Below are 14369 nucleotides of genomic sequence, written 5' to 3'. Positions count from 1 at the left end.
TCTCACACACACACACTCACTCTCACACACACACACACACACTCACTCTCTCACACACACACACACACACACTCACTCTCTCACACACACACACACACACTCACTCTCTCACACACACACACACACACACTCACTCTCTCACACACACACACACACACTCACTCTCTCACACACACACACACTCACTCTCACACACACACACACTCACTCTCTCACACACACACACACTCACTCTCTCACACACACACACACTCACTCTCTCACACACACACTCACTCTCTCACACACACTCACTCTCTCACACACACTCACTCTCTCACACACACTCACTCTCTCACACACACTCACTCTCTCACACACACTCACTCTCTCACACACACTCACTCTCTCACACACACTCACTCTCACACACACACTCACTCTCACACACACACTCACTCTCACACACACACTCTCTCTCACACACACACTCACTCTCACACACACACTCACTCTCACACACACACACTCACACACACACTCACTCACACACACACACTCACTCTCACACACACACACACACTCACTCTCACACACACACTCACTCTCACACACACACTCACTCTCACACACACACTCACTCTCACACACACACTCACACACACACTCACTCTCACACACACTCACTCTCACACACACACTCACTCTCACACACACACTCACACTCACTCTCACACACACACTCACACACACACACACACTCACTCTCACACACACACACACTCTCACACACACACTCACTCTCACACACACTCTGTCACACACTAAAGCTGACATTATTTTCAGAGATACTGCCAATAAATAAATACATAAACAAACAAACGTATTACCAGAATAAAGACTTCTGCAACAATAGTGTTAAAGAATAACATGGAACATTTATACCAGATCTATAGTAAATATGAATAATTAAGTAATTCAGCAAGAACTAAAATTACAGAACTATTGTTTAATCGCTCTTTCAAATGCACAGAATTTTACAATGTGCTCTGCAGAACAGTAAGATGACCTCTGCTCTAAAATATCTAATACACTCTGTCCAAACCTTTCAAAGAGTCCCTTTTAATCCTGTCCAAAACTGATATACAGTCTTTTCCACTCACAAGCTATTATTTTTCCACAAAGTAATATGCTTTAGTGTTCATTCAATTCAGCTTGGTAATGAATTTGATTAGCTTGTGCTTTTACAGCACCCTAAACCTGACAAAAATAAAAGTTTGTACCTTCAGCAGATTTAACCTTTTGATACATAAACTGCTGTAGTGAGAGATATCCAGCTGGAATATGTTATTTAAGCTTCCCGACACAAGAACCTTCTGTTAACCTTCTATTAGATTTATTTTTCTATAGATTTATTTTGTATCTTTTCTACATTTCTGAGAATATAGAATTGAGTGAGAAATCTCACTGTTAGCATAAACCATGATTGAATGTGCAAGTAAAATCTTCTTCATCCAAAATATTCAAAATATTGAATGCAATTAGCATTAAAATAATTAATGTAATAAAGTCAAACTGAGATAAATAAATAAATAAAAAACACACAAAAGCAGACCATTCATTCATCATTCATTCATTCTCTGTAGTAGACTGGGTTACAGGAAGCCTTGAGCATATCCTAGGTGACTCAGGACATAAGACAGGATGATTTTGCAAACCAATTGGAGGGTGAAATCTCACACACACACACACACACAGACAAACTAAAGAAAATTTAGAGATGGCAATCATTCTACATCACATGTCTATAGACTGGAAGAGTACCCAGAGTAAACCCCGGAATCACAGTAAGAACATACAGAAGAAAATAATGTTTCTATTTACTAACTGAAAATAATCATACAACATTGTCAGTCTTTTCCAAAGAGCAGACAGTTTTTGTGGGTGTGTGCTGATCTAAAACTTACTTTTCTCCTTGTAGTTTGTTGGTTTTCAAAATCAGGTCCTGGGTTTGATTCTTGGCTGCCTATTAACAAGAACAGATTTTCATTTAATAAACTACAGCACAGTGCAAAGCAGGATGAACACAAGGCAAAGCGACAGAACACTGCAAGTTATTTCATTTTGTCCAAGTCTGCTGAATATGAAAACAGAACAGTGTACCTTTAATCTATTCGTCATTTCTTCACAACATGAGCTCATGGCTTGGACATCTTCATGTATACTCTCCAGTTCCTACGGAAATAAGATACAGTTCTGTAAGAGACCCCTAAACAAGTATTAAGTGAATAAGATTTTTCTTTTTTATTACAGCAATATCGCAGTCAGTGATCTGGTTAAACACAGCATACCTCCTTCACATCTTTAAATATATGCACAAATTCTTCATTGATGGATAAACTGCGTCGCTCGATGTCTCCTCGCAGGTTTCTTCGTGTACGAAGACTGTTTTCAGTGAAGAAAACTGACAAGGACTTTAAAGCCTCCAGCATTTCCTAACAGTGAAGAGAAAAAAGGAAGTTAAAGTTTAGTGTTCACAAAAAAAGCAGCTCTCAATGGACAGAAAAAGAAAAAAAAACTTATATAAAAAAAAAGACAATATTAAAAAATTATATTATTATTTAAAAAATACCAAAATTAAAACAAAAAAAAAACAAGCATAATTTAAATAAATTTAAATAAAAATAGACAGATTATAATGTGATATACACAGTCAGGTGAGGACAGGAAAAGAGATTAATTATATGTTCATAACTAGTTATGATTAGCTAATCTGTGTGCTAACTGTGTTATATTTCTTTAATATTCCTTAATTAAGAATACTGTCAGATTGTTAAAAGACAGAATTCACGCTCAATGACGTTGTCATTAATGTGACTCTGAATAAACTCAGTAGTTTAACACCTGCTAGTTAGCCAGCTAGCATGCAAGCCAGGAATAAATCTGTCTCTCACCTTGTCGTTATCCAGCCTGGTTTCCAAAATCTTATTAAGCTTCCTTGAGAGCGGGTTATTAGTCTGAGAGGAAACATTTCCGCTGTTTGGGATCAGATTGTCAGATGAAATGTCCACTTTGGTATCTGCCATTATAAACAAACCACGTCAACTACCAGGAAGCTGTTTTGAGCATCGCAGTTATTCGTCCCTCTGCTACACGCGATACTCAACAACTAGTTCCGACCATTAATAATTCTCTTTTAACTAAGAGAACGCAATCAAAACTATAAAAGGCAAAAGGGACTATATAATATACTATTATATACTATAATTTTAGATATACAAACAATAAAAAAAACTGTTGTTTAATGAGTTTTTTGTTTCATTGTTTTGGATTGATAAGTCAATGCAAAACACAATGCTAATGTATCTGTGTGTGTGTGTGTGTGCGTGTATGCGCGCGCGCGTGTGTGTGTGTTTGTGTGTGTGAGAAAGTAGAGAGAGAGAGAGTGTGTGTGTGTGTGTGTGAGAGAGAGAGAAAAAGTAGAGAGTGTGTGTGTTTGTGTGTGTGAGAAAGTAGAGAGAGAGAGAGTGTGTGTGTGTGAGAGAGAGAGAGAAAGTAGAGAGCGTGTGTGCGTGTGTGTGTGTGAGAGAGAGAGAGAGAGATAGTGTGTGAGAATGTGTGTGTGTGTGTGTGTGTGTGAGAGAGAGAGAGAGAGAGAGAGAGAGAGTGTGTGTTTGAGAGCGCGCGCGCGCGTGTGTGTGTGTGTGTGTGTGTGAGTTTGTGGTGACCTGCAATGGACCCGGTTTTTCATTAAGGGGCCAAGTATAGGATCTGGATTGATACCCAGAGAAGAATAAAGCGATTACTGGAGTAATGAATGAATAGTGTTAAACAGCTCACACATGTTTTAATAACTTTGACAAAAAAGCAGAATCAGTGTTCAAAGTGGAAATATGTGCTCCAGAGTCAGCGCTGGCTTAAAATCTGCATCACACAATCTATTAGTACATTTTTTACACAGTCTTAGTATATCAGTATAATCACCCCAAACTCATATCTGCACATAAACATGATATTGTGGCAAAAACACAAGCTCTTGACCCTGAATATATTTGCTCTTTAGAAGGACTGCATTACTGCACATTAATGAAATTACAGTAGTAAATATAGAGAAAAAATCAGGTACAAAACAGGGTCATGGCTTTGTGTGGAGTGACTTTCCTCATAATTCACAGCAGTGCCTCCTGTCTGTAAACCCCCATGCTCTAGTATGCTTTATCTCCAGCACTCAACAAACAACACCTCCCCGGTGTATCTCTTTGGTCCTTCTACAGATTGCTTGCACTCTCTGGCATGTTTAGCACTGATCTGCAGTCATACAGCTCAGAAAGCCCTACTTCAACTACTGTAAGATACACCATACCCCGAATTACATATTCACAGTCCATGCCACCCTCTGCTTCATTTTGCAGAGACCGTCTCTGACATAACAGATGGTCTAAGGCAAGTAAAAATCATATTAATTGAGGGAAAGCAAGGTCACAATAATAAATATGGAAATGCATGTAGTTTGTGTGACCCTGTGTTTTTTGTGGCTTTTAACATTTTTTTAAATAAAGTCATGGCTTTTGTATTAAAAAAATTCTTATAACAGATATAAAAAATTAACACACACAAACACACACACAGAGAGAGAGAGAGAGAGAGAGAGAGAGAGAGAGAGATTCACTGTGGTGGACTTGATTCACTTTCTCTTATTGTGTGTATTAGCAAATTCAACCTGTACTTAATTCTGCTTTTTAAGTAGGCATAGCTATACTTATTTACTTATACTTAGCTATTTTTTCACTGCATTTCTCTTTGTAGATTTATAGTCACTGCTTATATCAAAAGGTCATTTGAAAAACTTAAATAATATGATACATACATACCTATTGGTCATCATATTTAAATATCAATTCATAAAATTCTATTCATAAAATTATTCTGTGTGATGTTCGGCCCTTTTTACCAAGGTATCCTAGGGAGCACTTAGGAGAGTCTTATAACCTAATGACACTTGGATCAAGCATCGAGTTTTGTTTTGGGCCTGGGCATTATGCCCACCACTCTGGTAGAAGCCTTTATTCTGTGGAAAATTTCTACCCTCCAAGGAACAAAGAAATTACTAGCTGCAAAAGTGTCTAGACTACATGCGTGTGGGTTTATTTATCTCTTTATGGAGACCAAATGTGCTAGTGGTGACGAGAATACATGGTGATTAAACCCTGTGGAATGTTCTTTTCTGCAAGAAAAATAATAAAACAACAACAGCAACAAACCTTTTTTTGAAAAATAAATAATTCAAATACAAAGATTTCTTTGTGATAATGGTAGAGCTAAGAGCATTACGTCATACATAAATCAGTAGAAATACATAAATAAGGCAATAACAAGATAATATCCGGATTTAAATTTTATTGGATACACAATCACAATAATCACATACTCAATAATGTATAGGGAATGTGCTTGTTTTCCTATACAAGGAAAAAGAAATTCTGACCACTTGAGGGACATTTTAGGAACATTTTCCTAGTCCCTAAAACTGCTTCTCCTTCTTCTTCTATTTCAAACTGCAGCTTTTACTTTGGTTAGTGAGATTGAGTTTAGATTTAAGTGTAGTATAGTATTAATTAACTGCATTAAACTGCCTTTATACTTATGGCAATGTAAGTTCCTTACAAGTTTCTGTGTGTGTGCGGCATGCGCACTGGCCCATCCTCCTGGGCGGAGATGCGCGCACGCACACGCGTACATATGGAGAACCGAGTGCACTTTTCTCGCAGAGCGCGAGCTGAACAGTGATCACGGGAGCTGAGGATCTGAACCACGGAGTCTGAGCTCTGTCCTTTTCTGCGTCAGTGCATATAGAAAGAGGACACTGGATTCCCAGCAGCACGTTCAGGGAACTTTTAGTGCATTTCCACGGACGTCCTGAAGCAAACGTTGTCTCCGAATCTTGGAGAAAGTTTTGTTTCTGACTCTGGGATGTCCTCAGTGATTTGGACTTGAGACTGCAGGCGGTGAGAATCTTCATGTAGGTATTTGATCGTCACTGTTTTCATTTTAATTGCTCTGTATCGCAGGTGTCGCAGGTCTTTAAATGATGAAGCCAAAAAGTTTTCATGCTCGTCTGTTGTCTTTTTAGGCAATTCTGTAGATACTGAGAATAAACTAAATACGAATGCAGACTTCAAGAATTTCAATTTAAACTTGTGCAACTAGCTGTTGTGTAATTCTGTTAGTACTAAGCCTAGTATTAAGATAATCCTAAATGTGTATACACAATGGAAATACTGTGCATGTGTGCCTATCCGACGCATAACTTTATGTATGTGCGTGCGTATTTGTGTGCGTGCGTGCGTGCTTGCTTGTGTGTGTTTGTGTGTGTAGGAGACGGAACGCAGTGCGCAGAAAACCATGCTGAAAGACGCGTGGGGATAATCAGGAAAAGAGCAAGAGGATACAAGTTTTGTCGTGAAGAAGAAATCTTTGGGAAGTGTCTAAAATATCGAAGACCATGGCCTCCAGTTTAACGTGTGCTGGTGTGGTGTGGTCGCTTGTGTCTCTGCTGAGCGCCGCGGCGTGCTGCGTGGGCTTCTTTATGCCATACTGGCTGCTGGGATCTCAGATGGACAAGCCGGTGTCTTTCGGTACGTTCCGCCGCTGCTCGTATCCGGTGCGCGACGAGGCCAGGCAGGCCACGGTGATGCTGGAACAGTGCGGCCGCTACGCATCGTTTCAGGGCATCCCGAGTGTGGAGTGGCGCATCTGCACGGTGATCACGGGCACCGGCTGCGGTCTGCTGCTGCTCGTGGCGCTCACGTCGCTGATGGGGTGCTGTGTATCCGAGCTCATCTCTCGCACTGTGGGACGCGTGGCGGGGGGCGTGCAGTTCGTCGGTGGTGAGTAACCATGAGCTGCTCACCCTGTGACCCTGTGATTGCTCTGTGAACAAGTCTTGTGGATCACTGTCTGTATTCTAACCCTGTACATTTGGATGAATGTGGTGGAAGTTGGTGTTTAAAGGGCTCAGAAAAACTTGGCAAGGCTTAAAAAGTTTGTTGTTGTTGTTTGTTTGAACATAGAATGTTGAATCTGACTAAATCTAAAGATAAGAACACTCAGAAGTTGAGAACATCAGTGTTTCATTTTTATTTGTGTAATGTCCAGGGAACACTTTGCACATGAACAACCTTAGGCATTAAACTATATATAAATCAGACAACTACAGGCTTTTGATACTGAAATGTCTTTCTGTTTTAAACGTACAACCACCAGATGTAAAATTCTAGTCTGGTTGCCCTAAAAATTAAAATAGAAAAAACTTTGTTCAAGGCTTTCATTTCAGTTCCACACTTGAAATACAAGATTATAACTTAAAGGATTAAATTTACATTCTGAAATTTGTTTTTCTATGACACTTAGCTGTGAAAAAACCCGAACACATTGTGAACAAATCACATTTACTTTATATATCATTAGGTGACTGACTGCATTTACTGATGTATCTGATATTTGCAGCCAGAACTCCAAGGCAAGATTATGAAGTAACCTAAATAAAAATATTTCCATGTCATTTTAAATATAGTAAAAAGATATATATTTATGTTTTCTAAGATTAAGATTAGAAACACTTTTGGTCAGAATCCAAACATAGCAACTTCCAACAGGTATATTAAAGTACATAAGCACTATATTGATAAAAAATATGGGACTCCTGAGCATGTACATTTATAGCATTTGGTAGATGACCTTATCAGATCTGCTTACAGAAGTGCTTTAAAGTCTCTATCAATAAATGCTTACTGATACTGGTGTACTATATTGGTCACAGACTAAGAATATCATCAGTCTAAAAACTCTGAATTAGATTTATATTGATGTAAGATTTATTTTTATTTTTCCAGACATAAGCTGCCATCTCTGCTAGACGTAAGATATTGTCAAACATGAGATATGAAGTTTTTATGGTTTATATATTTGAGCAGAAGCCTGTGGGTGTAGTAGATATATGTCTGTGTTGAGAATGAATAGTGTGTATACTGTACCATCTGCTTTATGTACAAGAACGGTGTCATCTGAGAAATCACTGACTGTCCCAAAACTCTTCATCCTAGACTGGACTATTGAATAATCTGTTCATGATGGAAAAAAAAATTAAAAATCTGTACTGTCAACTTTGGGTATTAGTTCCAATATAAAATTTACCCATCACTAGATATTTTTTGTAGAATTTATGGCTTAAGGTGCAGTTTGTAAAGTTGAAACCATTTCATTTCCACATACCCTAGAAAGTGGCTATGGATACTTTATTTATTTTAGGCATCTGTTTACATTTTTCCAGCCTGGAAATTACCTCTACTCTCAGCCAGAAGAGAGCCAGAACATGCTTAGCTCTGCCCTTTCTTTTTAAAAGGCAAGCCCATTAGTTATACATAGTTAAAAGAGATGGGGTGCAGTTGGAGGGAAGGAGACAGCTTGTTAATGATTTGATTGCAAGTGTGAACCTACTTGCAGGCAGCAGAAGACAGAGTGCTTTTAATAAACTGTTTCCCAAAATGTTCCTTAGGGTCCTTCAAACGGCCCAAATTTTTGCACTATTTTAGTTTTGACCACATTTAAAACATCATTAAGGACACAATGGGGCTGGTGTGGTGCTTCATAAATACTCAGAAGTCCTTCACTATGCAAATGAGCATTGATTTTGAGGTCTGTCCTGATATCCAGGGTGTCTTTGTCTTGTGAGACGCTGTCTCAAGTATCGGTGACACTTCTGTACTAATTTGTCTACTAACATTTCTTGATACAGATGATACAGATGATACTTGAGCTAACAGTTGCTAACATTACCGCAATCCCATAAAATTCCCCCACTATGTTTAGTGTCCACTTAGTGAGAATGTATCATATTACTCAGAAGTCATGGTTCACATTGTAATCAAAAGGCTATTCAATTCCAGACTGCACTGCATTTCCTCATATTTGTGGTTTAGATATTATAGATACCATAGTCCTCTTATTCAGGTTGCCTTCTCCTGCATATAATATTCAATCCAATACAACCAAGTTTACTTTAGACTGGGGAGCTGAGGACTGTAATTCCATACTCTTTAGTTTTTCCCCACAGTCTGATATAATAGCCTTTTCTTTTCCACCCCCCATCACTTGTCCGGCAGATTTTTGGCACAAAGTCGAAGATCAGAAACAGAGGCTATGTGGGGATTCTTTGAGGAATGCTGCCTCTTATTCCGGTGCTGGTTCCATGGTTGTGCTTCAAAATGTGTAACAGTGTGGTGCATCATTCATGAAGGGCAGTGTAAATAGCTTGAATTGGTCATTGACTTCTGATTAAAGCGAGTTCTTTGGTTGTTCCTGGGAAAGATGTGGATTGTCCCAGTCATAACCCTGTGTTCTGGATAATCACACATTGTCACAACAGTGTATAGGTGAAATAGTTTGATGTTTATGCAGAAACACTTAAAAGGAGGAAAATCTGAACAGCTTTGTCTGTTATGTGTGTTTTAGCTTGTATGCTCTGAACTGTGTTTAGAAATACTGCTAGTTCCTCCCTTTCATTAACTCAGCGTGCACACACACAAGCACACACAATCAGACCCATACTGTGGATTGTCAACCGGCCACGAGTCACTTTCCTGTCGTGTTAAATAGAGGCAGATCGCTGCTGACAGCTTTTTCCTTATCACTCCTGCACTCCGTCTGCTTCAGCTTTCATGCATTTTAATGACTCGTTGCATGACTTTATATGTAGGGCATGCGCATTAATCCAATGCCTTTGAAGTTAAACCACATATCAGCTTACACCGCTGTCATACACCCCATCTGAGCAGGCACCTAACTCATACAACCACACGGTATTGACCACTTTTTAGATTCATGATACTCTGATATGTAAAGAGGAAGCCTGTTATAAAATGCAGACATATGCAAGAATTGATATATCTTTAGAATTTTTTGATGGATGTTGTGTGTCGTATCAGTTTATCTTGTTGAACAGTTCATTAGCAGGAGATGATGGGATGTCTTTCTGATATGGCAAGTTTTTTTCTCAAAGATTTTTTAAAAGTGTTTTATATTGCAGCACTGTTGAATTCTCAATACTGATTGACCAGACAGAGATTTTATTTAGAATTTTGGCAGGGATCTCCAGTGTCAGAGCTTTGTAATAGAGCTAGAGCTGTTCTTCTTGGTATAAGAGGAATGAATCACTTCAGGATCTGCTGTATCGGGCCACATCACACCACGTCATGCCATTGATAATTTTTGCATGAAGTCATTTCTTATCGTGTATTATTCCATACTTATATAAGAGCTTGCAACAGAAACTGGAAGATGATTTCTAGCAGTTTCACACATATTTTCCAGGGTGGCATCTGCAATAAATTGCCTTTTCTATTATAAAACTATAGCTGTAAATGAATAGAGCTATCTATTCTATTGTCTTTTCTTTGTTCTCATGTTTGTGCCACACATTGAGTTATGATTGCATTACTATATTATTTTGAATAAAGTTTAATCAGGTGGCAGAACCACACTGTTCTCTCAGTGTCATTTTCCTGTTTCTTCTAACAGGCTCAGTAACGGTGATGTATAATTAATGTAAATCCTAGCACCTCAATTCTAAAAAAGATTCTTACGCATTCCACCATTACATCAGGGTATGGATTTAATGCAAACTTTATTATGTTATGTTATGTTATGTTATTATGCTTTACTATGTTATCTAAATTAACAATCACAATCATAGTTCACTTGATCTGAGTACTCTTGAAAGCATCCACATTGTGGCATAGATGTAGCCTTGTCTTGTCTCATCTTTACACTCACTCACACACCACACACACACAGTTAAATCTGATTTGAACCAAAACTGCCAAAGAAAAAGAGACAGCAACAGAATATTTAAAGAAAATGACCTTCACATTTAACCCTCACCCTTTTTGTTCTCTTCGGTTCTTTTGTCCTGCCTTAATGACAGACCAGAGTCCATGGCAATGACAGAAAATCCCTATAGTTCTCTTTCTATTCAGCTTCTGTCCGTTTAGCCAATCGCTGGTGACTCTTCTGTGTCTCATCACAGAAATGGCTCTGATGAGCTATTCTCACTTCCTCTGTTAAAAGGGCTGGCTTTGTTCTGTCAGAGATGATTGATGCTCATGGTATTGGGTTTGAGAGGAGAGGCTAATGTACTGTATTGCAAACCTCCGTTGGGTGCTTATTATAGATTAGTCTCTGCTGTTAAACAAAGCTTTATTGTTTGCAATATTCTAAAATGTAATATGCATCAGCTCAATTGGACAAATCAAACAGTATTTGATAGATACATTTAATTTCATATTCCATTCAGCTATGTTTGTATATCCATATTTATTCCAGTCTCCTGTGACTTCTTCAGAAATAACTTCAATGCCCAATAAAGATTACTTACAGAAACATGAATCGAGTTTGTTTTGGGCGTGGTACTGTTCTTTTTAAAGATACAGTATGTAACAGAAGAAAGCATTTGTACTCATAGGCCTTAATCATTAGATCATCTTTTAAGGAAAAAATCAATCAGGCTCTTGTAGATGTGGGGACCATGATGTAATTGAGTAGGCCAGTGAACTCAAGTTATATCACACTTGTTCATTCATACAAAATCAATACAGTTCACCCAGATGACATGCAGTATGCTATATCTTGCTATCTTGCTATGCATACTGCATGTCCGGATTAAAGGTGTTGTATGCAATATGTATTAAAAACTTCAATAACATGAATTAAAATAATGTACTTAAGAAAACTGTGAAATAATTCTGTATAGTGAATCTAGATTTTTCTTCATTCCAGGCTTCTGTGTAAATGTATCTGGCCCAGAGTTTAGCTCCGCCAATTACAACAAAGATTCTTTATGTCTTTCCCTTAAATCAGCCAGTGCACTGGGTTGCCAGATCTAAGCAATATTTTCAGCCCAACTAAATCTCATAAACCATGCAACCATGTAAGGAGACCGAAAAACAAATTGTTCTTCTCTTTTGAGTTTTTTTGCACATTTTTTGGATTTGCAGTATGGTTTTCTGTCTTACATAATCCCTCTCCTAACATTTCCATATATCTTATGACAGAAATGATTCTGTACCCTGTAGATACTCTTATCTGCATTTTCACATTCCCTTTGTTTCCCATGTTGGCAAACAAGCGATTGTTTATTTTTGAGGTAGCCCAATTTTATGTAAAAATAAAATTCTTAGGCATATATAGTTAAGACATATGCACATAGAAGATACAGTTAATTAAGGGATGGATTGTCATTATTTTATTTTGTAATTGCAGTTCTCTTCGCAGGCAGCAAAGTGATCCGTATATTACAAACTGATACATTAACACAGAGTTCCCTTCAGGGTTGATGCATATTTATCCTTTTCTCAGCTCTGAAAACATAAAAAAGCACCAATGAAAGCAAATAGCTGATGCTTTGTTTTCTGAATGCCTGTATGTCTTGGAAGATATGCAAATAAGCATGATTTCTAGTGGAGCGATTGTTTCATCATCATTCAGCTTTTTCGCTCTAAATATTAAAGCCCACTGGTTGAGTCTCCTGGCATTTGGTATAAAGCTGTCAGACTATTAAGTCGGGCTTAATTCCAGTAATTACTTAGTAGTAACATTATCTTTTCTACTCTCCTAGTTTTCAGCGTTTTCATGATGCTAAAGCGGAGAATAATTAAGACTCTATTATAAGAGCACATCTGATAGGGAACAATTGACTTTGTGAGTCCGTATAGCTCTGAGGTAAATGTTACTGACACCCATTGCCCATGGTGATTGCTGTATGTTTTGAATCTAAGCTCTACTTCAGTTCAACTTTCACCTAAATTACTTTTCTGGTCCACTCTGTTTTTCCCACTTTCCCTCTGACCTTCTCTCACTTCTCTATGTGAACTAAAGCAAGGCCTGCTGAGTGGAAGAGAAGCGCTACTCAATAGTGCTCACTGACCTGCAAGGGCACATATAAAAAGAAAGTCAAAAAAAGAGAAAGAGAGATAGAAAACAAAAAAGAGATTGCCAGACAGCAGGTCAGCTCAGTGCCGGACTGTCCAGCTCCAGCAGGGATTTGTCTCAGTCAAACAGGATATCTACAGCTCTAAAGGTTAGACAGGAAGCATTATTTCGGTGCATTTGGATTCTAAACCCTTGTTTTCAGTTCCACAGGGCCAAGTGTGGAGTGGCCACTGCACCAATCCACACTCAGCTCTGTCTGAAATAACTAAAGCACCGCCTGCTATGGAGGAAAGGACGCCTGTGGGGATTGTTATTGCTCAGCCAATGTTCAAATTAGGAAACGGTTATGGGGGAATTATTTCATGCCCAAACATAGTTGTGGTTCTGTATGAAAGGTTTATGTGACTTTAAATTTGTCAATTGGCATGTTTCGGATCTGATTCTGCAGACAGAAATGCAGACACGGGGTGTTTATGTGATGTCAGAAAAGTTACAGTTAAAAAAAGCATATGCTCATGCATTGACTTGTTGACTTGTAGAGGTCTTCTTCTTTATATAGAAATTCATCACATCATCTGCTCGGTCAGACTAATTCCATTTAATTATCTTTTAAATAAGATATCCAGACATTTAGACATTTAGTTTAACAGCCTGGTCTAGAGTAGGATTAAGATCACACATTTTAGTGCGATTTTTTAGGCAGCTGGTTTAAACATTCCTTGACAGTTATTTTAACAGAAGCGCATGAAACCGTGTTATCTTACTGGAACCAGCTGGAATTCTTTCTATTAATGCACACATTTCTGTTCACATTTGTAGTTGGCTTTACTCAGGGAAGGAGAAATAGCAGCAGTTGCAGGAAAACCACATTAATCATGAATATATATGTAGGTATAGATGCTACACATAGTGTAATGAATTTTGGAGACACTTGTTTGAAAATATTTAATTTTCCAATGTTCATCAATCCCAAATTATTCATAGCTGTATAAGTGATATCTGGAAAGAAGGAGGGCCCCATTAGGATTCTGACCTAAACTGGATCTAGCTGCTATGACTGGAATTCAGTTAAAATATTTCAAAGTAACTTGTCCAAGCAGCTCCACAAAGTCCTGCATGAGGCCCAGCAGGCCATCTATGAGGAATGCACCTGAATATGCAGCTGTAGTATGATGAAAGTGTGCAGCGGTTATAGAGATTTGTGATGGTAGTAAATAGTTAACTTTAATGAGATGATGTTCCTCAAAGTAAACACGGTTCATATTTAACCCCTCATTGTAGCAAACTCAGTGGCGTGATAAGATCATCACTGTTTTTAAAGAATCACTGGCTGCTATTTTATCTACCCTCTGACTAAACAAATATTCTGTCTCTATTTAAAACCTGAATGAAAGCGTGGCTCTGAG

At 38.2% G+C, this 14369-nt stretch overlaps 2 protein-coding genes across 3 annotated transcripts in view; one reads left to right on the top strand and one right to left on the bottom strand.

Annotated features, from left to right (window-relative positions):
- Positions 1 to 3124, bottom strand: part of cog6 (component of oligomeric golgi complex 6) — a 45421-nt gene extending 42297 nt beyond the window's left edge. Inside the window, exons 1-4 of the mRNA XM_060888073.1 lie at positions 2934 to 3124; positions 2331 to 2474; positions 2143 to 2214; positions 1947 to 2005 (exon numbers count right to left, since the gene is read on the bottom strand). Of these exons, the coding sequence (XP_060744056.1) occupies positions 1947 to 2005; positions 2143 to 2214; positions 2331 to 2474; positions 2934 to 3065 (407 nt within the window). The 5' untranslated portion in view covers positions 3066 to 3124. The remainder of the gene's footprint in view (positions 1 to 1946; positions 2006 to 2142; positions 2215 to 2330; positions 2475 to 2933) is intronic.
- Positions 3125 to 5730: 2606 nt separating this feature from the next.
- The window catches only part of LOC132858277 (LHFPL tetraspan subfamily member 6 protein), a 49928-nt gene continuing 41289 nt past the window's right edge, over positions 5731 to 14369 (top strand). Inside the window, exons 1-2 of one of the 2 annotated variants that reach the window (XM_060888544.1) lie at positions 5731 to 5998; positions 6355 to 6866. In XM_060888544.1, coding sequence (XP_060744527.1) covers positions 6482 to 6866 — 385 coding nt within the window. In that variant the 5' untranslated portion in view covers positions 5731 to 5998; positions 6355 to 6481. Of the gene's footprint in view, positions 6003 to 6354; positions 6867 to 14369 lie in introns of both variants that reach the window. The other variant, XM_060888545.1, reaches the window with a different exon arrangement.

Source organism: Tachysurus vachellii, chromosome 15 (genome assembly GCF_030014155.1).
Source record: "Tachysurus vachellii isolate PV-2020 chromosome 15, HZAU_Pvac_v1, whole genome shotgun sequence".
Lineage (NCBI taxonomy): Eukaryota > Metazoa > Chordata > Actinopteri > Siluriformes > Bagridae > Tachysurus > Tachysurus vachellii.
Note: the sequence above shows the minus strand (reverse complement) of the source record. Positions and strands in the feature narration are given on the sequence as shown.